General features: G+C 41.9%; 7 protein-coding genes across 9 annotated transcripts; 2 read left to right on the top strand and 5 right to left on the bottom strand.

Annotated features, from left to right (window-relative positions):
- Positions 1-1,590: 1,590 nt before the first annotated feature.
- On the top strand, positions 1,591-4,497 carry LOC120451107 (ecdysteroid-regulated 16 kDa protein). 2 transcript variants are annotated; one of them, XM_039634518.1, is made up of 3 exons: positions 1,591-1,740; positions 3,357-3,460; positions 3,875-4,497. In XM_039634518.1, exons 2-3 carry the CDS (start codon positions 3,376-3,378, stop codon positions 4,267-4,269), a joined length of 480 nt encoding a protein of 159 aa, XP_039490452.1. In that variant the 5' UTR covers positions 1,591-1,740; positions 3,357-3,375; the 3' UTR covers positions 4,270-4,497. The 2 variants fall into 2 exon arrangements, with proteins under 2 accessions (XP_039490452.1, XP_039490451.1); XM_039634517.1 differs by lacking the exon at positions 1,591-1,740 and adding an exon at positions 2,804-2,943.
- LOC120451106 (neuropeptide CCHamide-1) lies at positions 4,322-9,670 on the bottom strand. 2 transcript variants are annotated; one of them, XM_039634515.1, is made up of 4 exons: positions 9,432-9,670; positions 5,613-5,648; positions 5,481-5,527; positions 4,322-5,108 (listed from the first exon to the last, which is right to left on the bottom strand). In XM_039634515.1, exons 1-4 carry the CDS (start codon positions 9,493-9,495, stop codon positions 4,692-4,694), a joined length of 564 nt encoding a protein of 187 aa, XP_039490449.1. In that variant the 5' UTR covers positions 9,496-9,670; the 3' UTR covers positions 4,322-4,691. The 2 variants fall into 2 exon arrangements, with proteins under 2 accessions (XP_039490449.1, XP_039490450.1); XM_039634516.1 differs by having other exon boundaries at positions 4,322-5,105.
- A 1,106-nt stretch (positions 9,671-10,776) lies between these two features.
- Positions 10,777-11,560, bottom strand: LOC120451860 (10 kDa heat shock protein, mitochondrial). The gene is made up of 2 exons (XM_039635859.2): positions 11,474-11,560; positions 10,777-11,408 (listed from the first exon to the last, which is right to left on the bottom strand). The coding sequence occupies exon 2, from the start codon at positions 11,402-11,404 to the stop codon at positions 11,096-11,098; it is 309 nt and encodes a 102-aa protein (XP_039491793.1). The 5' UTR covers positions 11,405-11,408; positions 11,474-11,560; the 3' UTR covers positions 10,777-11,095.
- Positions 11,561-13,955: 2,395 nt separating this feature from the next.
- On the bottom strand, positions 13,956-16,820 carry LOC120452313 (pyrokinin-1 receptor). Its single transcript, XM_039636463.1, has 4 exons — positions 15,268-16,820; positions 14,513-14,730; positions 14,175-14,333; positions 13,956-14,085 (listed from the first exon to the last, which is right to left on the bottom strand). Exons 1-4 carry the CDS (start codon positions 16,112-16,114, stop codon positions 14,023-14,025), a joined length of 1,287 nt encoding a protein of 428 aa, XP_039492397.1. The 5' UTR covers positions 16,115-16,820; the 3' UTR covers positions 13,956-14,022.
- Positions 16,821-17,981: 1,161 nt separating this feature from the next.
- On the bottom strand, positions 17,982-21,846 carry LOC120452312 (dynein regulatory complex subunit 6). The gene is made up of 3 exons (XM_039636462.1): positions 21,252-21,846; positions 19,581-20,896; positions 17,982-19,525 (listed from the first exon to the last, which is right to left on the bottom strand). The coding sequence occupies exons 1-3, from the start codon at positions 21,336-21,338 to the stop codon at positions 19,006-19,008; spliced, it is 1,923 nt and encodes a 640-aa protein (XP_039492396.1). The 5' UTR covers positions 21,339-21,846; the 3' UTR covers positions 17,982-19,005.
- Positions 21,847-22,949: 1,103 nt separating this feature from the next.
- LOC120452315 (odorant receptor 88a) lies at positions 22,950-24,370 on the top strand. Its single transcript, XM_039636466.1, has 4 exons — positions 22,950-23,761; positions 23,821-24,010; positions 24,073-24,228; positions 24,288-24,370. The coding sequence occupies exons 1-4, from the start codon at positions 22,950-22,952 to the stop codon at positions 24,333-24,335; spliced, it is 1,206 nt and encodes a 401-aa protein (XP_039492400.1). The 3' UTR covers positions 24,336-24,370.
- A 282-nt stretch (positions 24,371-24,652) lies between these two features.
- LOC120452314 lies at positions 24,653-25,997 on the bottom strand. Its single transcript, XM_039636465.1, has 2 exons — positions 25,442-25,997; positions 24,653-25,385 (listed from the first exon to the last, which is right to left on the bottom strand). The coding sequence occupies exons 1-2, from the start codon at positions 25,785-25,787 to the stop codon at positions 24,745-24,747; spliced, it is 987 nt and encodes a 328-aa protein (XP_039492399.1). The 5' UTR covers positions 25,788-25,997; the 3' UTR covers positions 24,653-24,744.
- Between the last annotated feature and the right edge of the window lie 15 nt (positions 25,998-26,012).

Below are 26,012 nucleotides of genomic sequence, written 5' to 3'. Positions count from 1 at the left end.
ATATGTATAGGGTGTTTTTTTTAGAGGTATAGAACTTTAAATTGCAATAAAACAACGATGGATTATTCGATTGACATGAATTTTATTGACATGAAAGATAATCTTGTGGCATTACATTTTAAATATGATTTCTGGCATATGACCGCCACGGCTGGCTCGGATGTAGTCCAATCTGGACGTCCAATTTGCAATGACTTTTTCCAACATTTGGCCGTATATCGGCAATAACACGGCGAATGTTGTCTTCCAAATGGTTTAGCGTTTGTGGCTTATCCGCATAGACCAATGACTTTACATAGCCCCACAAAAAGTAGTCTAGCGGTGTTAAATCACAAGATCTTGGAGGCTTATGAAAAATCGGGAACAACAGCAATCTCGTTTTGGGCCCATTCGACGAATCTACGCCTTGCTTGATGATCGTTTGGTTTCAATTCTTGCACGAGTTGGATTTTGTAAGCACGCATGACGAATTGCCAAACCAAACTGAGAATAAATCACTTGACAGCTGTTAAATCGGTCGCCATCTTGAACAGTAATGCCAACTTAAAGTTCTATACCTCTAAAAAAAACACCCGTTATATATTAGAATGAAAGATAAAAAGCAATATGAAGAGTAAGTCTAGTGCAGGGGACATCGACATCGACATTTGGTTGAATGGCAACGAAAATGCAAAAACGGAGAGAGAAGATAAATAAACTGATGATTCAATATAAGAATGAAAAGTCTAATCCTTTTAAGAGGGCTTAAATGGGCTGTTGAAGCACGACTGAACAACGCTAGCATATAGTGCAATTTTATTTCGAAATTCGACATTTGGCTGAAACATCGACATCGACATTTGGTTGAATGACGACGAAAAGACTCACTTCTGTTTGAGAATCAAACAACGCTTGCATATAGTGCAATTTAATTTGTTCTGCGACTCTATCCAATCCACTCAATCCACTCCACAATCAATCAAATCCAATATAATCCACAGTTGCGTCTACTTTTTCGGTGCGACACCTAGCGTCGTTTAAACGGTGTAAGATGTATATTGCGTGTCAAATGTAAATGGACAATGAGGCTCCACCTAGCAGTGAATGCTTGCAACATATTTGAGTGCACTGAAAAGTAACTCCCTATGAAAAAACATAGGAAAACTTTTTCAGTTTAAGAGTTTTTATTTGTTTAGTGTTTAAGGATCATAAAAACGTGTAGTTTTAAGTACTTTTGATATTTAATGTTAGGCAAGGAAGACAACATCAGATTGCGTTTTTTAAATAATGAAAATTGTAAGTTTTCAAAAGGAAATAACTGTAATAGCTTTGACTTCCGAGTTTGACGAACAAATAATCGGCACTTCCCCAATATCTGCCACTTCCAGCTCGTTCCGTATGTAGAGTGTCAACAAAGACTAGAAACGTAGTAAGCATTTCCTAACTAATAGTACGAGTTTCCTTTACTTTCCTCTCGATTCCAACGGAGCGCAGCAACTGATTGAACGTTGACCGCTCTAGAAGCACTAAAGCAGTACACCTACTCCACAAAAGGCCGGAAACTTTCAATTCTGCAGCATTGTGTAAAGTTTTTCAGGCCAGACAAACCGGCCAGTTCAGTGGGATTTTTATCTATTTGGGCGCAGCTTTCGGTTTCGATACCTGTCAGTTGCATTTCAAGCTTCAAGCGTTGCGGTTGCGCGTTGAAACACCTATTCGAAATCAAACTAAACAAGTTGTTACCTAAGAAAAAGATAAAATGTAAGCTTACATTCTCATCAGTGTGTGACATTAATTTTTACACAGTTTAATAAAAGAAATTTGAAATATCACTCTTAAAAAAGCATTTAGTAAAGAGCAACTATTAATGTGGTCTTGCTTGTCTGCATCTAAACTATCTATACTTTTTTATATGTGTACTCAGTCACAATTCCGTATAGTACTGGATTTCGATTTCGATTTCAATTCGTTTCGTTTTGTTGTGTTCTCGGTTTCGTTGGAAGCTCGACTTTCTAAATGCTAATTGGAATGAACTTAAAAGTGGGCGCGTTACACTCCACAAGTCGTCAACTTCCTGGATTGTCTGAACAAAGGGTTTCGCGTTGATAATTCTTAAACAGCTCAACTAAATTGATGCGATTACTCACAAGTCGTGAGTGAGGTGCCTTGCATATCAAATGAGACGACCATTTCGGTTTAGCGATCTATTGACAGGGCTTGTCTACGATATCGTATCACAATTCGATCTTAGACAGCATTCGTATGGCAGCAGGTTTGTCTATACTTGTGTTCATATGAATGCAATTTGCATTTCAAGCACTCTTGTTTGTTTGGGCCACACAAAAACGATTGCAAATCTTTTTATGGGCTCCAGACTTTGCGGTTATTTGATCATTCGGCTTAAAGCAGGCAGTGAATTCGCACCTTCGTTGGCCTCTGGCGAAAAATGGTCAAATCTAAGGTCGAAATTGTGCGAGAAATGTGTGTTTACACTGCTGAGATTAAGTTTTTTCTCAAAAAATATTATAAGGGAATCTAATGATGGTTCGCATTTGGTAGATTCATAAAAATCAAGATTTCAGGCCAGTTTTCCCTTCCATTCAGGTTCTTTTTATAGACGTCAAGTATATAGCAGGTTTTACTTTTCCTCTAAGGCCTAGAGGTAAGCAAAAACATTGACATGTAAACATTAATGGATATGGCCTATAATCGCTAATAGTCTTCATTTCTTATTGTAATTAAGCGCTTAGCACGCCGTACAGGCGAAGAAAACGGGCAGTACTCAATTAAGCCTGTGAATCAGCACTCGGCGTTGATTTTATATATATAAAATGAACATGCGACGAAGTCTGTGGCTCAGTTGCTGATCGTCGTTCATAGCTTAAAGTACTAGCTCCCGAGAGCTCCGTGTTGAAAACCTGGAAGTTAACCACTTGAAACTGACAGCAATTGCCGGAAAAACTGGTAAATTAGCATATATGTAGGAGTTTTCCAGAATGATTGACTTCTAATTAGGCAGCAAACAGAAAAACAATTTAGTGCATTTATAAATATTAAATGTAAAATACGTGCAAGCCATTTGGCATCCAACTGTATGATTTGTATCTCCAACAAAAGTCGCCTTGTGCTGTCCAAGTTGTAATTGCCAACTTTACGTTATTTTGTGATTTTAGTGAGATGATTTGTAGTCAAGGTCGCTCTTTCGAATTTTATTTTTTGCTCCAACTGGCCCAACTGCAACCGGTTTTTGGCCATTACCACTCGCGTGTGTGTTATCAAACAGGCCAAAGCTCTCGAACTCGGCCGGCCGGGTCCAATTTAGTTGACCAGCAATTAGCGACCTCTCGTTAAATTCGTCTTACTTTTCTTTCAATTAGCCACATCAACATCATCAGAATGAAGCTGAGCTCGGGATTCTTTCTAATCTTTGCCGCTTTGATCGGCTTCACGTCGTCCACGGATGTCAGTCCTTGCCCGAAATGTAAGTAAAAACTGGATATAAAATATTCAAAACCCACAGCATAACTAAAATGTCAATGAACTGTAATAAAATAGGCCACACTTTTGCCTTATTCAAGTTAAAGCTTTGAAAGTGAATAGCCGTTCAATTTATAAAAAATCTATATTAAGAATGATAGTAACATTTTCGTTTATTACTTTAATTTTAACTATATGTATATTTTGGAAACCAATTAACATCAAACTAGTTATCAATTATACCTTTATTTAAGATGTTTTTTAATAAGCTTTATGGAATTCAAAATATACATATTTCCACAACAAAATTACATATTTTTAGAGATACGCGATACGCAGTGTGGTTTATAGTCAAAAGAAACTCGAGATATTTGCATTTATTTATTTTGCATTTTGTATTCATCTTCTTGTGCCCCAGCTAAATCCAAGGCCCTAGGTGCCGGAGAAGTGTCCATTTCCAACTGCCCCAAGAGCAAGTGCATCTTGAAGCGCAACACGGAGGCCAGCATACAGATGAAGATCCGGCCGGAGCGCGACTTCCACGAGCTGACCTCTGACATCCAGGGCATTATCCTGGACGTGCCGCTGCCGTTCCCAGGATACTACGGCACCAGTGCCTGTCCGCACATCTACGACGAGGCCGGCGAGAAGAAGGTGGGCTGCCCACTGAAGGCCGGCCAGGTGTACACCTACAAGAACAGCTTCAAGATCCTGCCCGTCTACCCAACCGTCAGCCTGGAGATCCACTGGGGACTGGGCGATAAGCAGGGGGATGCGGCCTGCTTCCAGATACCCGCCAAAATCAAGGCTTGAAATGCAAACACAGACAGACACAGAGTGCACTCAATGTTAGCTTTTATTAGTGGTAATTCTTAAGATCGTATCTGCATATGCTTAGTTAGTTAGGGATTAAGTACGGTTAAGTGAACGAAAACGAAGCAGGCCATTATTGCGGCATCCAGCCAGTGACGCAATATGGCCAAAAAGGATTCCACTGATCGGCTCAGTAAGTTTAATAATAAAAAACCACAACGAATTCTACATTTTTAGTGCCTGCTCCGATCTCTTCATCCGACTGCTGTAATTGATTTAAATTGGGTTTTTTTTTAATTGATGCCCGGCATGCAATGATCGCGTGTGTTAAATATCTTTTCATTTCGCTTTTTCATTTGTTCTTCTGGCTTAGCTAGCGTATTAGCTGCATAATTTCAATTTGGCAATTGGGTTCGCAAAGTTCACTTCGTGAGCTCGTAGCCCGAGTTCTCATTGTCGGCATCGATCTGAGCCTGCAGTGCCTGCTGCAACTTCCGCCAACTCTCGGCTGCCGCATCGTACTGCCTGCCCCTGCCCCTGCCACGCCCCTGCTGCTGCGGCTGCTGATCCTGCAACTGGCGCAATTGGTAGCGGTGCTGCCGCATCAGCTGCGCCCACTTCAGGCCACCGATTCGCCGATCCTCCGACTTTAGAATGGCTGGAGCTGCCAAGGGCAAGTTGTTGCCACTATTCGTGATCGTGATGTCATTGCTGTCGTCGTCACTGTTGTTGTTATCATCCTGGTTGTTTTGGTTGTTGTTGTTGTTGTTGTTCTGGTTGTTGTTGTTGTATAGTTGTTCCACCACGCTATCCAACGCATATGCACCTGGTAAGGGCTGCTATAGAAGGAACAACCAAATTTGTAATTATTAATATTCATAAAATATTGATAAATCTATGTTACTTATACCAGAAATATCAAAAACTCTTTCAAACTACATTTTGAATCATAACAACACCCTTTAAATTTATTTCAGGTTTGAGTTTTGCTTAGTGCATTTTAGGAAATAAATATGGTTGAATTAAAGCTCGCTTATTGAATACGCACTATTAAAGCGTTATTTGCTAAAGTAATTTTCACACGAAGGCAAACTATTTTGTTGTATTATAAATTATAAATATTCTGAGCTGTACAAGGCTATCACTTTTGAGATGTAAAATGTGCAGCAAATGAAAGTAGGAGTAAATTCATATGTCCTTCCTCTACTTGCCTGCTTAGCATCTACGACCGCCTTGCCACCGGATCGCTTGCCATGAGCTGTGGAATACATAAATGTGAGTCACGACTGCCGGGCCAGTTGTGATGAACTGCTGCCGTCAGAGCTTAACCCGAGAGCACTTACCTCCCCAACAGGAATGTCCGTATTCCAGGCAGGAACCTGAAAGTATGCAACATTTTTTCCAATTTAGTATAAATCATCATCAGTTGCCGCAGCCCAAAGACTTTGTGCGCGTAAATTTGCTAGAAACGCAGCCAGGTGTCAGAAAACCAACAGCAGCGTAGTTTCGACCACCCACCGAGCCTAAGCCAGGGCTTTAAAACTTTCTCTTTTTTTACGGTTCTATAGTAAAAGCTACTTTCTCCAGCATCCCATTAATGCTCCTACTTCGGCTGCTACTTTCCGTGTGTAAAAAGCACGTGTTTATTGTGTGCTTGGCTGCTAGTGTCGCGACCCATGATAAATGCGACCATTATGGAACTCATATGCCAAGTCGTAGTGGGTTGAGTAATGCACTCGGCTGGGACGCTTGAAGGTGTAGCATTCCTGCATCCCAGTGGCTTTGGTAAATCAACAGCAAAAAGTGCGGAAGTATACAACTGAATACAATAATATAATTATTTTTGGAACAAAAAATAATGCCTTGCATAGAACTATAAATATATTATATATTTTATTACCTTATAAGAACTTTCTCAAATCAAGCATTTATCAAAAATGTGTTATTTACCATAGCCCCTTGAACATTTGACTATTACATAATTCTTGCCAAAAATATTACCAACGCTTGCCCGATGCCTAACCTGCTGCCCTAAAGTTCAGAGTTTCCAGCAACCCAGTGGAGCTGCGTATCCTCGTCCAACCTGTGACTGTGACTGCGGCTGTTCATAACGTCCTGGCTTACACAACGTCCTTGATGGCACTCGTGCATTGTGTGCCGAAAAAGAAAGAACCTGGAAGAGGTGGCGACGCAGAACTAATCATACAAATGGACGGCAACGCATCACCATGAAATAGGGAATAGGACTCAGCTGGGGACAGAGGACATTTGGATGGGCATGTGAGCACGCTTTGCGCAACTGTCAGTCGCTGGCAGGCGGATCTGCAACAAAGAGCAGGAGTTACGCCAAATAGCAACAAGTTCCATGACGCAGATGGGCCAAAAAGGTCAGGAGGAAGGGCGAAATTGGAGTTTGCATAAGCCAAGATAAATATATATATTATACACGCCCGCCTGGCCGGCCAGACGATTTCCATCATGCCTGGTGCGGCTGTTGCTACCCTGGCCATATATCAAACCCGTAATCATTTGTCAATTACTTAAACCGTGGATTAATTGTTGCCGGGCAGCCCTGCATATGGAACCCACACTTGTTGACAGCCATGGCGGCCATCAGAGATAGCGATTGCCGACATCGAAGCCTTTTTGGGGTCGCCGCATCGAAGGGCTGTCATTAAACGAGTTTCACCCCATTTTAATGGCCCTCTTCAGCGGAATCCCACACCCAATCCACACCCTTTGCAGTCAGCAGCAGAGATACCTAATTAACTTGACCAGCGCATTTTAATAGCCACATCCTTGATCTTGGCCAGCGTTGGCGTCTCCACTTCTGAATAATGTCTTTTTTATGACTGAAAGTGCGACGCCATTTAACAGAAAACCCCACTTAATGGATAATTTTAGCAGCAGTGGGTCAATATCGTTGTGCGGTTATCTAATTGTTGTCTAATTTTTGGGGAATCCCCAGCAGGAAAAATGCATTGGGAAGTGTCATTAGAGGTGTGATTTAATTTCTTAATTGCTTAATAGTGAGAAGTTAATTATAATTTTGTGCTGACATTGTGAGATATGAACAAAAGTTATGCTAGCGAGGAAAATCGCATACAAATATTAATATAAATAAAATATACCCACGATTTCTATATGAACGCATAAATTATTCGTTTTATCAGCTTTTCGGTTATTGATTGAAGAGCAGATTATTGGTAAAGAAGGCCAAATGCGATGTTATGAATTGAAACCATGAAAACCCAAAAAGTCATTTGTCAAGATAAAACTGCCGTGTACACTCGCAAAATAATTGACCAAATTCCCATTGCTATTCGACCTGAACCTAACCCAATACGCATTTTTCCCCAACAGGAAGGCTGTGCTTTTGGCCATGGCCAATCTGCATGGCAATCGGGGAAGGAAGGGCAGTAACTATCTATCTAACTGGAGGCGAAACCCACAATTGCAATGCCTGCAGGCGGCACAGCTTGACAGGTTCACACGTTTGGGTTTGGGATTCGGTTTGGTTTTGGGTTTTATTTTTCCATTCTTGCTGACGCTCAAATTGCGTGAATTTCCATTACCAGCGTGTCACGGATGCACACAGAAAAATATATGTTGCACTTGTGCCTTTTTTTAAAGCAATAAACTTTATCTTAATATATTTTTACTATTCTGTAAACTCTAACTAAAACTTAATTTAAAATGCATTTGTATACTCAGTAAAATTTTATTTACGAACTTAAATATCAAATGCAAATATGTTATAATGTTTAAATTATTAAAAGTCTTTGTTGACGTAGTGAATAAGTTAAAACCTTTTATGCCTTAACCAATAATATCTTGCAACGTATTTTCTATCCCTGTAATGGTGTTGTGGCCCGCAGTTCGGATTAATTTACGATGGCAATCGAAAGCGTTAAAAGCGTGTTGGCGGGGGGGTGTCGGTACCGATGGTGAAATCGTGAAATCGAGCCCCTGATCTCTCCGACCCGCGGTGGAAAGGCCGATTTTCCCGATCCCTGGACTCCACCTGTTAGTCTGCATACGCAGTGGGTACACAGTGGTAAGTGGGTAAGGAAAGTACGTAGAAAAACCCCAAAAAGGGAAGCCGCCGAACAAGCGAGCAAACAAAGGCGTATCAACAGGAAAATGCGCATAAAACACAAACAGATAAAGCGGATTAGAGGCGTTAATGGAAGAGGGGCTGGGTGAGATCGGAAAATGGGAGCTGGAGCTTACGCGAATGACCATGATATTCATAACACGTATTACCAGTTAGTTAATCAGCTAGTAGTTTGGTATTTTTATGGTTCAGATAGATAGTCACCCGAATTCTTCGAACTGGGTGACTAAGCAAAACATTTAATTTCATCAACGTCTGCCCAAAAGTATGCAACTCAGTGGATTGATTGCTTTGCTGCTGAAGACTTTTTTAAAGCTAATGATTTTTAACCAGTCACACTAACTAAAGAAAGAAGATAGCCATGAAAATGCATTTCAACATTGGGCTGAGAGATGGAAAGATGGAACCACTCAGTGCAAGCCCAAATAGCCTATTCAGAAAGAGGCAAACCTCAAGCGACTTACTATTATTATTAAAGATTTAACAAAAATTAAAATTGAAAATGAAATAAAATTTATAATTCTTCCTATTACTATTAGGATGACTTCTGTTAGTGTTAATAAGCAACCTACTCTAAGCAGATCAAATTAAATTGCCGCATAGGTAACAGTGCGTTGATAAAAAAAAGTTATTAAAAATAAAGGAACAAATTTAAAACATTTAAATTTCTTGTCATAATTATCTTTAACCATTTTTAATTTATTCAATAGCGATAGACAAAACTGGAACTGAAACTTGCTGAATTTTTTAGTTATAGCTATAGTATATGTATATCCAGAATATTTTTTTTAATATTTTTAAGAAAATAATGAATTTTTTTAAGTTGAAAACCACAAGCCATGATTGGAAAGCTTTTAAAACTATGTAATTAAATTGATAACTGCTTTTAATAAAGGATAAACATTTTAGATATTATTAATTTAGATCTTGTACACCATTAGAAACTGGATTGGATGGCTAAAGTGTCCTAATAATTTAAAAGCTTTCTAAGAGATCTTTCCACTTAAACTTAAATGGTATAATAATACAGAGAATATAATTTTACCTGTCACGAGAGCAAAGAGCGCCACCAACACTACCAAAGTCCAACTGCACTTGCTGTACCACATTTTTCAATAAATTTTATTTCGCAAGCTGCACGCAAATTGTCCGACGTCAGTTATAATTTTCTTTCGAAATTTTCTTTTGGGAACTTTTAGAGAACTTTTCAGAAACCGAACACTTTACCGAGTGAGTTGCAGGACGCTCTACTTTCCACTTGCCACTTGTTGATCAGAGTCAGGTGCCAACGCTCTTCGAATTGCCAACAAAGTGCGGTCGGCCATCGGCTTTTATAGCTTAGAAGAACGGTACGCACCGCACATTCACCGTTAGTCCGCCGCAGAGATAACGGGACAGCCAATACGAACGGTACTGCCGACTGCAGAGCCTCCAGCACGAAGAAACCCGAACGAAACCGAAGCCATCCATCTGCCAATGAGCTGTTAGACGCAGGAGCCCACGCAACAGGCTGCCGAGTGGGAGGTGGGTGGTGGTGTTTGGGAACAGTTGTTGGGCAGTGTGCGGTGCGGCTTAGTGTGGGAGTAACAGTTGCATAGAAAGGGGAATCCCAAGGAATCGCTCATACTATAGCATACTTTATGGGGCATCTTGCCCCCTTTACTAATTAATAACTCCAGAACGGGGAGAGATATTCAATTGGGGTTACACTAGTCCATATCTTTAATGATACCAAAAATTGTGGGTGTGGCACCGCCCTTTCTATTTTTTGTAATTAATAACTCCAGAACGAAAAAAGATATTTAATTTTTTTTTTTGCATTAATTTGTACAAGAACATATCTATACGTACCCCAAAAACTAGGGGCGTGGCACCGTCCCTTATATATATATTATTATTTTCGAAAAGGCTTTCTCTAATTTTGTATGCCTTTTTTAATCTCAGCAAAAACAACTGATTTCGTGATAGTGTTTATATACTAAATTATTTTACATAACTTAACAATAATAGTACTAATTAAAATAACAAAACAATTCAGAAACCGCCTTGTTTAACTCCCGTTAAGCATGAGATTACTCTGAATTTGGAAAAGTAGGGTTAAGTCCTAAAATCTATAATTTCTCCCAAAATCGGTAAAAGTGGTTTTTTAAATTATAATAATCTGAACAAGAATAAAATAAGCTACAACATGAGGTATATTTCATTGATGCAATTTGCTGCATTATAGAAAAAAATACTTTTGTAAAGCAACTAATATTTTTTATTGAATGTTGCAAACGCCTAATAGAAAGCCCACTGTACTACGCCCTGGTACAAAACGGGCATGTTGAGGCATAGTTCATTTTGTGGGCAGCATTCAACGTCATTTTTTTACCACACAGAGAAATAAGTTTTCAATACACAAAACGCACCTGAACAGTGGTTTATTTGGCCTGTCCTTACACGAGTTGGTAGTGTGTATGGTCGCTATAAGAGCAGGCGCGACACGTTTCCCAGTCGGATGAAGTGTGTGTGTAGTGTGTACATTGGTAAGCTACCAAATATAACATTTCATTATAATCATTTAGTTTCGAACGCAATCCGGAAGCAAAATGCAAGTCTACACCGGGGATAAGTGGTAAAGATCAGAGGTGGAGGTTGCAGCATAAATAGTAGTGTTCGTTTGGAGTTTACGGCTTGTGGTGTTTAAGAAAGTGTTGCAGGATCTATCTACTCCAGCTTGGCAAGGATGTCGCTCTCGCGGAACAGGACATACTCGCGCTTGTCGTCCATATCGACCTTGGTGCCACCGTATTTGGGCAGCAAAACGCGATCGCCCTCCTTGACGCCAACGGACAAGTGTCCAGCTCCAGCAGGATTGCGAGCTCCGGGTCCAACGGCCACCACCACGCCCTGCATCTCCTTGGGCACCGACTCCTCGGGCAGCAGGATGCCACCCGCGGTGGTGGTCTTCACCTCGAAGCGTTGGATTAGGATGCGGTCCAGCATGGGAATCACCTTTTTAATAACGTTAGACATCGTCTAAAATACAAAATTAAACATGCAAATAGAAAAAGGACTTTTCACATTGTGCATTCACTTTTTTTACCTTGTTTCTGAGGGTTTTACTATGTTTTTAGTTTTTATATTTATTGTATAATTTTTTTTTTTGGTGATTTTGTGAAGAACGATGCTGTTCCTGTACTTTCCAGCTTTAGACTGACGAAAATTAGGTCGAGTCAAACCTAATACGACTTATAGCAAAAGTCAAGGCTATAGTGATATGTTCTTAAATTTGTTTATTCTACGGTCAAGTAAGATCTAATATTTTTTCGTAATAAAAATATTTCATTATTGCCAAACAAGAACTCACACTTTTTCGTAATGAAAGTGATATATCGTTAGATCTATATAATAGAACACTTCTTACAAGTTGAAGACTTCTACATTTATGAGCAATAATTAAATGTGAATGTGATATGAATATAACAAATGTTTGCCAAGCAAACGCATACATATAAACAGGTTGACGATAGCGCCGCTTAGCGTATGCTTATTTCTGATTTTTTTCTCGTCTAGCCGGCTTAAATTAACCTCAGCACGTGAATCGCGAGTCGTGGCCGTCAAATTAATTCCGCTAATTAAGAACGAAACGAAAACCGCACGATCAAAGTCACTGCAGCATCAGAGTTTATAAAAAGTTTTTAACGGGCGCAACAAAACAAGGTCCACTCTAGCGTCGCTTTGCTTATTTTCTGCTGCTCTGATTAATTTCCCCCACTGCAGTCAACGCCACCTGTTGGCAGCTTGACTCACTAAAAAGTGTGGGAGGTCGCTTGCCTCTCCTATTGACTCCCTCTCTCTCTCTCTCTCTTTCGTTGCTGAGTGTGTGTGTGGCTTCCTTCCTTGTGCGTACGTGCTTGTCTATTGGTGTGTGTGTGACAGCGTGTTTGTCTAAACTTTTGGCACATTAAACGCTGTTTTGTGTGGCTTTACCTATCCAATGTATTGTTAAGTATACCCTGTAACATTAACACTCTGAGACATCTGAACTTTTAATGCAGATATTTAATAATAATGTGATATTTGTTTAATATTAAAAAATATTATTTAAAATTCGAAAGGGGTTTTTTCTTTTTCAGCAATTTAGTGATTTGAATTCACTTTATTACGGGGTATTCAAAGTGCGGTTAGTAATTTACCTCTGCAATTTACCATTTTTTCTGCTTCACTTTCCTGCTGCTTTTTCTCGCCCGATTTGCTCGTAAATCACAAACTTCATAATTTCTACGTCACTTTGCGGCCATGTGTGTGTGTGTGTGTGTGTGTGTGGGGGTGTGGGTGTGGGTGTGTGTACGTGGCCTTTGCTCCTCTTGCCGGTTGTATTGAGCCAATTCTTTTTTGGCTTTACGTGACGTTGGCAGAACAAATCGTTTTTGTTTTAGCCATCTGACTTGTTTGCTCCTTTATGGCCCGCTGCGCTTTGGACTTTGACGCATTTGCGTCGCTTTAATGCGGGCCTTGTTCCTTATTATCGTGGCCAATGCCACTCCTACTTGCACTTTTTGCGAATTTGGCTGGCGTTTCCATTTGGCTGATTGCATTTTCATAACAATTTGGTGGATTACTAATGCGCCTCGCCGTCCCTGCATTTGCATGACCTTGAACCAGTCGCCACCTCATTAGAATTTCATTTGTAGTCAGCAAGGCGCAGACGACGGAGTCACAATCGATAAAAACCCAAATGTATCTACATTTTTACTAGAGTGAATCCATAGAAAGATGCGGAAAATAAGCGGGCGCGGAATATGCTAAGCTTTATTTGCAGCCATGGGAATAATCTTAATACAGCAAATTCATCCTTTAAGGTATCTCTAGGATATTTACATAACACATATATTTACTAAGTTATGTGCTTCTGATTAGTAAGCGAACTTTGTCCGTCATTTGATTTGAGTTGAATGCTAAATCTTTGAAATCTTATTTCTAAAGGTGGTTCAATATAACATAGAGAATATACCAAGATTTTTTATCATTTTCTTAAGTATACACTTTAAAAGCACATCTGTCTTACACTTTGGTATGTATGCGAAACATTTGGGTGACTAAATAATATATCTAGGCAATTTAAATGTAATCTTTTCAAAGAACAAGTTATTACATTTCAATGGATAAGCTTTTTGTGGTTAAAATACATTCCTATATTTAAGTGGTGGGCGTTCACTAGTGATTGATTTATGCTTATCATTAGCGATAATGTTATTAAGTTTATAAACGCCTCAGGCTTGCTTAAGAGTAAATCCCCCAGCTCTGACTAAAGTTGAATTTTAAGAGCGCCAGTTTGCTGAATAGTATGAGTCAAAAGATCGAATATTCTTAGACTGAATAATGCTGAATACTTGAAAGACTAGTTTAGGAGTTTTTCCAGCCGCGTATTCGCAGCTGAATGAATGAAAAACCTAATGCTCAAGGGAGAGAGTGCGCTCGACTGTGATAAGCTTTTAAATGCGAAATGCAAAAGAATGCAAATGCAGTTGAAACAAAACGCTTTGGTAGCAGCAATAGCAACAATAGCAATGGGCGACAAATAACTGGCTTAAACAGAATTCAAATAAATTAGCATCAGGGAGCCGCACGAGAGAGTCAGTTCGAGTTTATCAGTTGACTTGGGCACTGATCATGGCGTACTGGGTGGCGACTGGCGGTTTGTTCGTCGCATTCTGAATGTGGAGTACATACATATACATATATAGAGAGAAAGAGAGCCAGTTAATATCGGAACTATCCACTGATTATAGGGGGCACTTGCTTGCATTATCGACTGTGACTGCTTCGGCTGCTCCGCCGACTCAATGGAAAAGCGCTGCGTTTGACTGGAATTGGTAAGTGCCCTCCTCAGGCGGCGCGATTCGATGTTGTTTCGCGAGTTCAGCGAACCTTTCGACACCTTTTTGCCAAACAGCACGGCCTGAAAGGATGGATAGTCAGTAGTAAGGTAGGGTAAGTATCTCATAGTCGAGGTATTCGATTATAGCGCTGTGTCTTGAAAATAACATTATATTAGTAGCATCTAAACTGAAGGCAGTTTAATTTCTAATAAAATATTTTTTATTTGTATATAATACCTAACAACCTTGTTTTACCCACCTTGAAGGCCTCTCGGAACTTGTGGCTCATGATGTTATACAACAGCGGGTTGATGCAGGTGGACAAGTAGTAGAGGACTCCGGAGACGTAGGTCATCACCGTGTAGACAAACTCGTGCTGATCCCGCAGTTTGGCCCCCCGTGCAGGGGCGTAGATGGCAATCAGTCGCTGGGCGTGGAAGGGGGCCCAGCACAGGAAGAAGCACACCACAACGGCCACTAAAGGGGGACGGGAAAACACAGTGACGTGGGGATGAAAATGGAAAAGGTAATGGTAATGGTAATGGAAATGGGGAAGACGCAGCGAGAGGCAGAGATAAAGAGTCGACGATTATATTTTTTGGTAATCGCAATTGTCATCGTAAATGGAGAGTGCCAAAATGACAAGCGCAGTAAATTGGCTGCAGACGGGTTGATTAGCCCAGCTTAGGCCATATGGTCGAACAGTTGGCATACACTCAGCAAAACTTGAAGTAGGGCTTCTAAAATGATGCCACATTATAATTAATAAACAGAAATATGAAACGAATTTCGAGTATGTAAGACACAACTTAATTTGGTTGACACAACTAAACCTTTTTAAATCTGGAATCTTTACTTTTGTGTTAGTCAAAATTTCGTACTAATTGAATCGGCTTATTACTATTAATTAATGTTTACTTAATGATTAGCGGCAATTAATTTGGGGCTCTCGCATTTCTGACGGTATTTTTCCCCAGTGTACTCCCATCTATTTGTGAATCGTTCTATAATTACCTAGCATCCTGAGCACTCGCCGGGTGCCATAGTGATTGAGCCGACCTCTCACCGAGCTGAGTTGAGCCCCCGAGCCGCCCATCAATCCCGCTGTCCCTCCTCCATTGAGACTCATGGCGGTTGCGGATCCGGCATAGCGATAGAGGATCGTATCACTGGGCACACTCTTCAGCTGCTGCCGTCGGGCAGCCGAGGCGGGGCCCTCCACCAGGGTCGACCTGTACAGGTGCACACCGATCAGCAGGTACAACACCAGGATAATGGACATCGGAGCCAGGAAGAAGATGAACGTGGACAGCTGAAACGAGTGCTTCACTATAACCCGCACAATGCCGCATTGCTCCACACCCGAATAGTGCTCGATGCCGAATTGGGCCGCCTGCGGTATGGCCGTAACTATGGCCATAATCCAAACCAGGACGATGATCCGAATGGCGCGACTGAGTTTACTCATGGCCTGGCCGAGAAACGGATGGCAAATGGCAATATACCGCTCCACCGTGAAGGCCGTAATCGTTAGCACCGTGGCATTCGCCGATGTCTCCGCCAACAGGCCACGTCCGATGCAGATGTACTCCCCAAACACGTACGGGTACTTGGACCAGATGTAGGTCACCTCCTGCGGAACGCCCGACAGCAGGAGCAGGAAGTCGGAGATGGCCAGCGAAAAGAGGTAGTAATTCGTGGCCGTGTGCATCGAACGGTTCTTCTTAATCACAATGCAGGTACTAATGTTGCCCACCACGCCGGTTATAAAAATCAGTGAGTAGACCACCGTTACGGGTATAACAATGGCCAGCGGATCGCGAGGCGGTCCAAGATCGAGGCTCACATTGCCAGCGGACATGGCGCCGGCGGCCTGGAATTTTTCCCCTTTTGTTTTCACAAAATTTCCACTAACAGCGCTAAATTCCACTGCCGTTTAACTGCTGCGGCTGCGGCTGCGACTGGATGTCCCCTCAACTATGCTAATTATAATAATTTATTGGAGCCGACCGGGCGGAGGAGGAGGGAATGGACCGGAGGTCTGGACTCGCGCTTCGCAATGCTAGATACTCGATTCTAAGATTCAGATACTCGACTGGCACGCAAACGCACCAAATTACCGACGAGGTCAAGATCCGTATAACGTATACCATATACCGTATTCCGTATTACCGGCCGCTGTTCTAGGGGGCCCGACTTCTCCTCAATAACTTATGCGAGTTAATTTGATTCCGATTCGAGTTCTGATTCTGATTCCCGAGAGCAGCTGCAACCGCACTCCAGCGCGCTCCAAACTTATCTGATAAGCCGCAGCGACATTTCATTCAGATTTCTATCTGTATCTGAAAGCCAGCGACGAAGCGTCGCTGTTTTTCCCTCACATGTACGCGGAAGGTGAGCGACATGGCTGTAATGACCGCGCGTCCAGCGAACGTGCCGGCTCAATTAAATCTTAAAAAGCGAAGATATCTTGATGGGACCTGCCAATGTTAGAGACTAAGCAAAATGGTTTCGAATACAACGCAATTTTTTTGGTAATTAAAAAGGCTAGTTAACAAAAACTTGTAATAATGTTTGTTTTGGCCCATTTATAAAACACTTAGTTGGGAATTTTGACTCTGCTATGCATATAATCTTAAATAAACCTCGATAATGTAAACAACACAACTTGGAATTAAAATGGAAAACAAGATGCAATAATATTAGGTGATGCAATCGTGAACGACGGCAACCGTGCGTATGAGTGATGTCGAGAAAGCTTGAACTTACAGGGCTGCTTTTAGGAATACCTGTCTTTGTTTAATGCGAAGGTAAGTTCGATTCTATTCTAGTGGATAGTAATAATACTTAATACAAAAATGTACAAGTTTTTACTAACTAGAGAACTAACTAGGAAATGCACATTCATTCTTTTGCGATGCACACATTTTGAGAGACAGACTTTGCCAACTTACTGGCCAGAATTTCGCGCACCTTTCAGTCTTATTTACGGATCCGTCTCGGGTCGCATTCGTGTGTGTATTTTGGCAACAATATTTCATAGTGTCTATGGAGCAGCAGCGTTGGCTCGGGACATTAGCCACTGTGCGCCAACAACAACACAACGGGCCGTGGCAGAGCCACTAACTTGGCCGAAAGCGCCTCGCGATTCTCAAGACAGTTCGGGCTTTTTAGCTGCTTCACGCCGTCGACGAGTGACATTTTCTATGGCCACATAATATTTTCATTCATTTGTTTCGTTTCGTCTCGTTTAGCACCGGCAAACGCTAAGTGTGCCCACTCCCGCACCTATCTATTGGGCAGATATAGCCACCCCTTCTGCCCAGTTATCCAGTTATCGGCCAAAACCCGGCACACGCCTCTTGATGGGTGTCAAAGTGCGTGCAATGCCGCTGGAATTTGGCACGAGTCGAATGGTTTTTCCCACTCGAAAAGCTTTTCGTGTGCAGCGGGTAGCTGCAGAGCTTTCCACCCACTCTCTCAATCCCAAGTGTGGGAAATGAAAAGCGGGCGAAACGCTAGGAAAAGCCCATCAATCAACGTCGGAGGGTGATTTGGGTGAAGGATGAAAGCTTATGTGCTGCACCGCCACGGAAATGGTGAACTACAAAGCTAGGTAGGGCACCCCACCGGCACTATATTTAATCAAAAAGTAGTATTGCTACTAGAGAAAAACAATTTCACGTTTTGACAATCAAATAGTTTAGTTAGTATTTATTAATTTTCTTCAAAAGAAGCTGAATATCCTTTATACGTAGCACACATCTTATGTCAAACCCTCTAGCTCTAAACCTTCGTTTCGATTAGCTTATAACACACACGCAAACATTTATTAAATGTTCAAAGTTGATTAAGTAAAGTAAAATTCTTCAAAAGAATATATATTCCAAAAGTTCCGCTCTTGCTTATCGGGAGAGTCTTGCTTCCCTTATACCAAAATCCAACGATTTCTTTTAAAACTTTTCTGAAAACTCTTCTTACATCTACAAGTATGAATTAAAATATATCATGTATTGGTTGGTTAGATTTGAACATCCACTTATTCTAACAGCCTCTTTTCGCAAACTCGTTCCTTGAAAATGTTTATCAACCGTATACTTATGCTATGTAAGATACAAAAATTGTAGACACACTCTGATTAATATATTGACTTGAACAACACTCAAAGTATTATTTGTGTAGAAGTATTGTTTCGTTGATTAACCCGATTAATAGGTATATAGAAATGCAAGCTCTTTGGGCTTCTTATATGGCCTTAGATTACGTATGAGTAAAGTTTAGGATAAAGTCTTTACTTGCTGGTATTGCTCGATTCTATCAAATCTGATGACCGTAGTTTAAAGTTTAAAGATACCTATCGATGGCAATGGCTTGGGGTTTAAAGATAGTTTCAAAATAAATCGTTACTCGCTGAAATGTAAAGTTGGTTTTGGGTGGGATAAATACTTGTACTTTCTTATTTGGCTTCTGTTGGGGCTGATCTTAACATAGTAAGCGGATGGGGCTTTAAAAAATCTAAGTATCACCTCTAAAGTTTTTTCCCAAAGTTTTCAGGGTCTAAAATAATTTCCTTAGGGATAAATCAATGTACGTTTGACGCTCAGCTGCCTCTTAATCTAAACGTCAGACGAGCGACTAAACCACGATCTCGATTATCTCGGTCTCGTCGTCGTCGAACTCATCATCGTCGTGACTCCCCCAATCGTTGTGATGGGGAGTGTTTCGTCTGCGTCAGTGGATGTACCTCTCCTGCTATAGAAGCACCTGCTTCATTTGTGGCCTCTGCGACTCCAGAATGCGCTGGGCCTGCTCATGATCCATGCCGTCAATGGAGCAGGCGATCAACTCGACTAGATTGTGTCCATGTGCCAGGATGTGGTGGATCGATTGTAGAGTCAACTTGGCGCAGTTGCTCAGGTTGAGAATTCTCAAACGCTTCAGATTGCTCACAATATTCAGTACAGTCTCATCATCCACTGCCAAGCAACTGGACACACAAAGTGCCTCCAGGGATGGACAGTTCTGGGTCACTGCCTCGAATCCCTCGGAAGTGAGTCGGCTGCAGTAGCCCAGGGAAAGAGCTCGCAGCTCTGGCATTTTCAGGCCAACTTTTAGAGAACTATCCGTGACATTGCGACAGCCCCTAAGGTTCAGTTCCTTCAGTCCGCGTAGTCGACTTATAGCATACGGAGTCTCTCCATATCCCATCAGGCCTTGATCCGTAATCTTCACACAGTAGTCGATGTTAAGATTTCGCAGTCTTGTTTGGTATCTGTCAAAAAATAAGTGTATCAAATCGAGATTATTGTAAAATGCAGAGTACTCACTGGCAAATGGTGGCCATGGTGCGATCCGTCACCGCTTGGCGGCAGTTATCCAAACTGAGGCGTCGAAGATTGGGCAGTCGCTCCAACAGCTGGCACATGGAGCTCTCGTCCAAAAATATGGTCTCCTCCAGGTGCAGCTCCTGCAGACTGTAGTTAATATCGCCGGCCAGCCCTTGAAGCAAACCCATTCCAGTCAGCTCTCTGCAGTAAGCCATGGTCAATGCCTCCAAGCGACCACTCAGCTGGCGCAGTGCATCAATGCAATTGGCGTTGAGTTGGACACAAAACATTAGGTCCAGCACCTTCAAAGTGCTCTGCCACTTGCCAGCTATATAGAGCAGCAATTCGTTGGTGAGCGATAGCATTCCGGTCAAGTCCAGTTGCCGGATGGGTGCTGACTCCGGAACGGCTCTTAGGACGGCTTCCAACAGGACCAGATGACAGTTTCCGGAAAGCTTGAGAGTGCGCAGATTGTGCATATTTTCGAAGGCTTGGCACCACTCACGGGTATCGATGCCCGGCGAGCAGCTGAAGAATAAGTCGACGCACACCAAGGTGTCCGCATGATCCTGTAGGACATCGAGTAGAGCGTTTTCGTTGTTCCGCCGGAACTCGAATTGCAGGTGCCGCAGTTGCACCTTGTTCTCCGGCCGTCGCAGCTGCAACAGCATTAGCAACTTTAGCGACGAGTCCAAGCTCACGCCATCGCATTCGAATCCCACAAGGTGGGCAAACTGCTTCATGTCTAGGCCATCCACCGCCTTTAGATGCTGGTCATCCATGGAACTGGTCGTGGCAATGGTCAGAACCTTCAAGTTTGGTAGCTTGCCATCCAGATTACGGAAAACAGGAGCATGGCGCACTTGCAGATGCTTCACCTCGTGGCCGACAAGACGTAGAAAGTTCTCCAACTGGCGGCACTGGCGTAGATTCCGCAGTTCGATCCGCTCGAAGCTCAAGTAGCAGTTTCCGCCCTTCGCATGCTTGTGGAGCGCCTCCAGGTTGTGCTGCGTCACTATCACCTTGCCCTTCTCCATGAAACGGCGACGATGAACCAGATCGCGGCACCGCCAGGACACCATGCGCAATTGCTGCAGGTCGTTGTACGAAAGGTAGGACATGATCTCCAGCCACATCTCGTTGGGCAGCAGTTCGATGGCAGCCTTTGGGTGACCCTCCTTACCCTTATCCTTTTCCTTTTCCTTACCCTTATCCGCGTCCAATTTCTCCGGTGTTGGAGGCGGTGTCGGTGGCGCCGCAATGGAACGGGCAAGTGCCAGCAGGGGATTCATATTCAACTCCATTCTGTTGGGAGCCTGTGAAGGGAACACACACAGATATATTATTTGGAACAGGTTACATTTACATTTACATTATACATAACGCAGTTGGAAAGAAGATACCTCGTTCATATTAAAGGTACTTTTCTGACAATATTCCTAGAAATAGCTTAATAGCGGAAATCGTTTGAATTATCATTCGAATTTTCCCTTAACCATGGCAATAACCTATGGGTCATTTTCTCTTGTGATCCTCCCCCGTGAGGGTTCGATGCACCTGACCACCTGTTCTTGGGCCGTCAGAGTTTGGTTGCCAAGGTTAAGTGCGTTTTTTCCACATTCTACTCTCAGCCAACCCTTCCGAGTTTTCCGAAATGTGTACACAACTCACCTGAGCGTAGCTGCAGCTCAGCCTCTCGAAAAGCCTCTTTTCACGGCGCTGACTCGGTTTTCCACTCGTTATCAGACTATTCCCCATGCAGCAACTCAATTAAATCTCAACCTTTCTGTTTGCTGATGTCACTGAATTATTTAAGTATTTTCTTTCAGAGTTTCGATTACAACCTTGTCATGGATTGTCAAAAATGTTATTTATTGCTTACATATGTATTGGGAACTTGTTTTGGCATAATTTGTGCTGTCTATACGTGATTCTTTGGTTTTGTAATTGCGTTTATTTTGTAACTATTTCAAACTTTAAGCAGTCTAGTATTGAAACTCTCTTGTATTTAACGCCTGTAAACACATTTCATCGCTGTTTTGCACAATTCTTTCCGTTGTTTTCCTATTTTTCAAGTTGTGCTACGCGTTGCAAAACTGCGTTCTTCCGTTAGTTTTCTTCCTTTATTTTTTGAGCGGTTGCACGACTAAGTTTTTTCGCTTCAACTGCCCACTAACACTCTGGTTAATTGTGAATATAATGAACAAATTTTCAATTATTTTCAGCGATTTTCTTCTCCAATTCGACAGCAACCTGCTGCCGCCGCTGGTCGGGTTACAAAATCCAAATGCGAACGGAAAACAAACTTCTCACAGCTGTGTATCTGTAAATGACGAAAACCGCTCGTCCAGGGCCGCAGATACATTTCCAGATACTTTTCACATACAGATACAGATACAAACACGCATGCTCTCTCGATTTCATTTCTCTCGCCCTTTCTCTCTCTCGATTTGTTTATGTTTGCCGCAGTTTGTGACCCACATAAAGAAAAAAACAAAAAAAACTATAGATAAGGGGCGGCCTTGATTTTGGTGGGGATCAAGAGGGGAGGTTAAGGCATTTAAACAATAAGATAGCTCAAGAGCGGAGAGCGTTAAGTGCTTGCGTAAACTCACCCCTGTTTTGAGCAGTGCAGGCCTCGCACAAAATTATGAAATGCACCAGGGGCACTCACTACGCACCACTTATAGTTACATTTTAGGTACAGTCAAGCCTCCGCAACGCGAACGGAAGCCTTACAAAAATATACATTATTTATGTTGCATTCATCTAAGTCAAACTTTGAAATATTTTTAATACATGAAACATTGTTTTAATACATTTAATTTTATATTTTATAGATTCTCTAAAAAAATATCTTTATCTATTTTATGCAGATATGGTCTTGAAATGAGTTCGACTGAACTTGACTGTTTAAAATCAGAAATTAGTTCAACACTAGCTAAGCAATTAACCCAAGTAGCAATTATTGTTAGCAGGAGCACAACCTATAATTTTAACAATATGGTGAGAAAATTAAGCTATTGTAAAATAATAATTGATTGCAAAAGTGAAATTTAAATAAGTCTTTTGTTATTTTTATGTTTAGTCAGACTTATTAACTACAATTTTATTTATTTTAAGGCGTATAGGTAAATAATAAAAACTATTTAATGAAAATAAATTTTATACATACGTTTTCTTTAAGTTACTTTCTTTTAAGTAGCTATTTGACTGTAGCTAATTTACTGCGATCATGAAACGTGCAATTAGAATCCTGCAATCTGGCAGGACCTTAGCAATTAGACTCGTAATTATCCAGGATTATTTGCCATATATAAGAAGTCCAGACACTAGAAACCATACAGAAAAGCGTAATTTATCCAAGCCATGAAGACCACGGAAATCAAAAAACCCTACCGAATGGAGGAGTTCCTGCGCCCGCAGTGGTTCCAGAAGGTGGCGAAGATGGTGCATTTCCAGTGGCGAAGGAATCCGGTGGACAACAGCATGGTGAACGCATCCATGGTGCCCTTCTGCTTTGCGGCGCTGCTCAATGTCCTGTTCTTCAGCTGCAATGGCTGGGACATCATAGGACACTTTTGGCTGAGACGTCCTGCCAACCAGAATCCGCCCGTGCTCAGCATCACCATTTACTTCTCGATCAGGGGACTGATGCTATTCCTGAAACGCAAGGAAATCGTGGAGTTTGTTAACGACTTGGATCGGGAGTGTCCGCGGGACTTGGACAGCCAGTTGGACATGCAAATGGATGAGACGTACCGGAATTTTTGGCAGCGCTATCGCTTTATCCGTATATACTCCCATGTGGGTGGTCCGATGTTCTGCGTGGTGCCATTGGCCCTATTCCTCCTGACCCACGAGGGTAAGGACACTCCTGTCGCCCAGCACGAGCAGCTCCTGGGAGGATGGCTGCCATTCGGTGTGCGTAAGAATCCAAAGTTTTACTTCTTGGTCTGGTTCATCGACGTCTTGTGCACCACTTGCGGCGTCTCCTTTTTCCTCACCTTCGACAACCTGTTCAATGTGATGCAGGGGCATTTGGTCATGCATTTGAGCCACCTTGCCCGCCAGTTTTCGGCCCTCGATCCTCGCCAGAGTTTGATCAACGAGGACCGTTTCTTTGCGCACCTTAGGTTACTAGTTCAGAGGCAGCAGCTTCTTAACGGATTGTGTTGCAAGTAAATAATGGAATTATTTAATTAAAGTGGTTATAATTACGTATTTACCAATATCGAAGATACAACGACATCTTTAAGGTGGCCTTCCTGGTGAGCAACTTCGTAGGCGCTGGTTCGCTCTGCTTCTACCTCTTTATGCTGTCGGAGACATCGGATGTTCTCATCATCGCCCAGTACATTTTACCCACTTTGGTCCTCGTCGGCTTCACATTTGAGATCTGTCTACGGGGAACCCAGCTGGAGGAGGCGGTGAGGCATTTTGGATGCATCCACCGTAAAACCTCAAACACTGAAACATTATAACTTCACAGTCGGAGGGGTTGGAGTCGTCATTGCGAAACCAGGTATGGTATTTGGGTAGTCAGCGGTACAGGAAGTTCTATTTGCTCTGGACGCAATATTGCCAGCGGACCCAGAAACTTGGCGCCTTTGGCCTTATCCGAGTGAATATGGTGCACTTCACTGAAGTAAGTCAAAATGAAAAAAGAATATGTTTATATGGTATGGTACAAGTTTTGAATTACAGATCATGCAGCTGGCCTATAGACTCTTTACATTCCTCAAATCTCACTAGAAGAATTTACCTCTCATTTAACTGTAGAATTGTTTTCTGCTTGCGTTTATTTAAGTTTTATTTAGTTATTCAAAAACACTTTTGACAAATAAAATACGCTTCATTGTTGTAAAATTAGACTTATATATACCAAGTTAAGGGATACATTTAAAAAAAATATATATATATTTGATTTCGAGAAAGTAACCTATGTATCTTGTGTTAAATGTCGTTGAATGAATAAATTTACGGACCGTGATCTTCAAATTTGGTCCGCGCGATTTCGTAAAGTAGAAGAACACATACAACGAACTTCTAAGACATTTTTGCTGATGAAAAGTAAACTACGAACTAATTTACTGATTAAAATTTCTAATGGTATTAAAATAAGAAATCATCATTTTCAAATAGTGAAGAGAAATGGAGTTTCTCAGTTGCTGCAATGGTTTGATGTAGCGCAAAGCGATTGGTGGTATTTGACGGCATGCAGGAAGAAACAAGTGGCAGAGTGTCCAGTAACACTTGAGGATTTGGTGGATTTGTAGGGGCATCCCGGGCACTTGTAGGGCTTCGCCTCCTGCTGGCAGATGGCCGTGTGAGCCCGGTACTCCATCTGGTTGGCCTTGTTGTTTAGGCAGTAAGGGCACTTGTACTTCGTTAGTTTCGGTAGCATTGGTGCGTTCTTCGGATTGTTCACATAGTCCTGAAAGGATTTGACGCAACTGGGACACATTTGTAGTACATGTGGCTTCTGGACTGGAAGGGACTCTTCTTTGGATGGTCGCATCTCCTGTGGCGAGGATTTGTCGATCGACTCATTCACTTTGTTCAAACGAAGCTTTTTTGGTGAATTTCCGGTGGTTTCCATGGATTCCGTAGCGCGTTTCAGAGCTTTATTTGCTGGAACTGAATTTTCCTTTGGGGCATCTAAATTTTGCTCATTTAGCAAAACATGCGGTGATTTCAAATCTTTCGTAGTTTCCTCAGGGCATAAAACTAAGTCATTTGAAGCACTCAGGTCCAATGGTGTTTCCAGTGATTCCTGGACAGGCACACTCATTTCCTTGGAGTCTGAATGCAGTTCATGTGGTAAATCATTGGTTTCATTGGAATTGCTTTAAACTCACCCATGTGTGCCGTATTATCCGGAACTTCAATGACCTCGAGGTCATACTTTTTGGTCAGCTTACAGGTACTCAAGCAGTTGATCACGCTGCCGTAGTTGATTAGATCGATGATCTCGAGGAGTGGAGAGTTGCAGCGGCACTTGTGGAGCACCAAAGTACCGTGATTGATGAAGGTTTTCAGCTTTAGAGTTTGTGGATTGGCTTCTCCCTTGCATTTGCCCGTCGTCATTAATCCGTAATTGGTCACATTATCCGTATTCAGCAGTTGCAGGTCGTTTCCGGTTTTACTCCTGCAGTAGCATTTCCGATCGATTATATGTCCGTGGTTTGAAATTATGCTGGACATAACGAATTCCTTTCAATTGCGCAGAATTGTAAAGTTCCTTTCAGCAGGGAAGCAATTCGTCACGATATCGATAAGTTCCAGAGCAGCAATGGACTTTGCAGAACAATCACCGCATTCGAGTTCGAAAGTTCGACGTATGTCCAGTGTTGTAGAAGCTCAAAATTTAAAGTTATTTTGTATATAAATAGTTAAAACTAATTAATTAACAAAGCACAATCTCTCAAA

The sequence above is a fragment of the Drosophila santomea genome, chromosome 3R, assembly GCF_016746245.2.
Source record: "Drosophila santomea strain STO CAGO 1482 chromosome 3R, Prin_Dsan_1.1, whole genome shotgun sequence".
Classification (NCBI taxonomy): Eukaryota; Metazoa; Arthropoda; class Insecta; order Diptera; family Drosophilidae; genus Drosophila; species Drosophila santomea.
The sequence above is the reverse complement of the archived record's forward strand: the minus strand, read 5'-3'. Positions and strand labels throughout refer to the sequence as shown.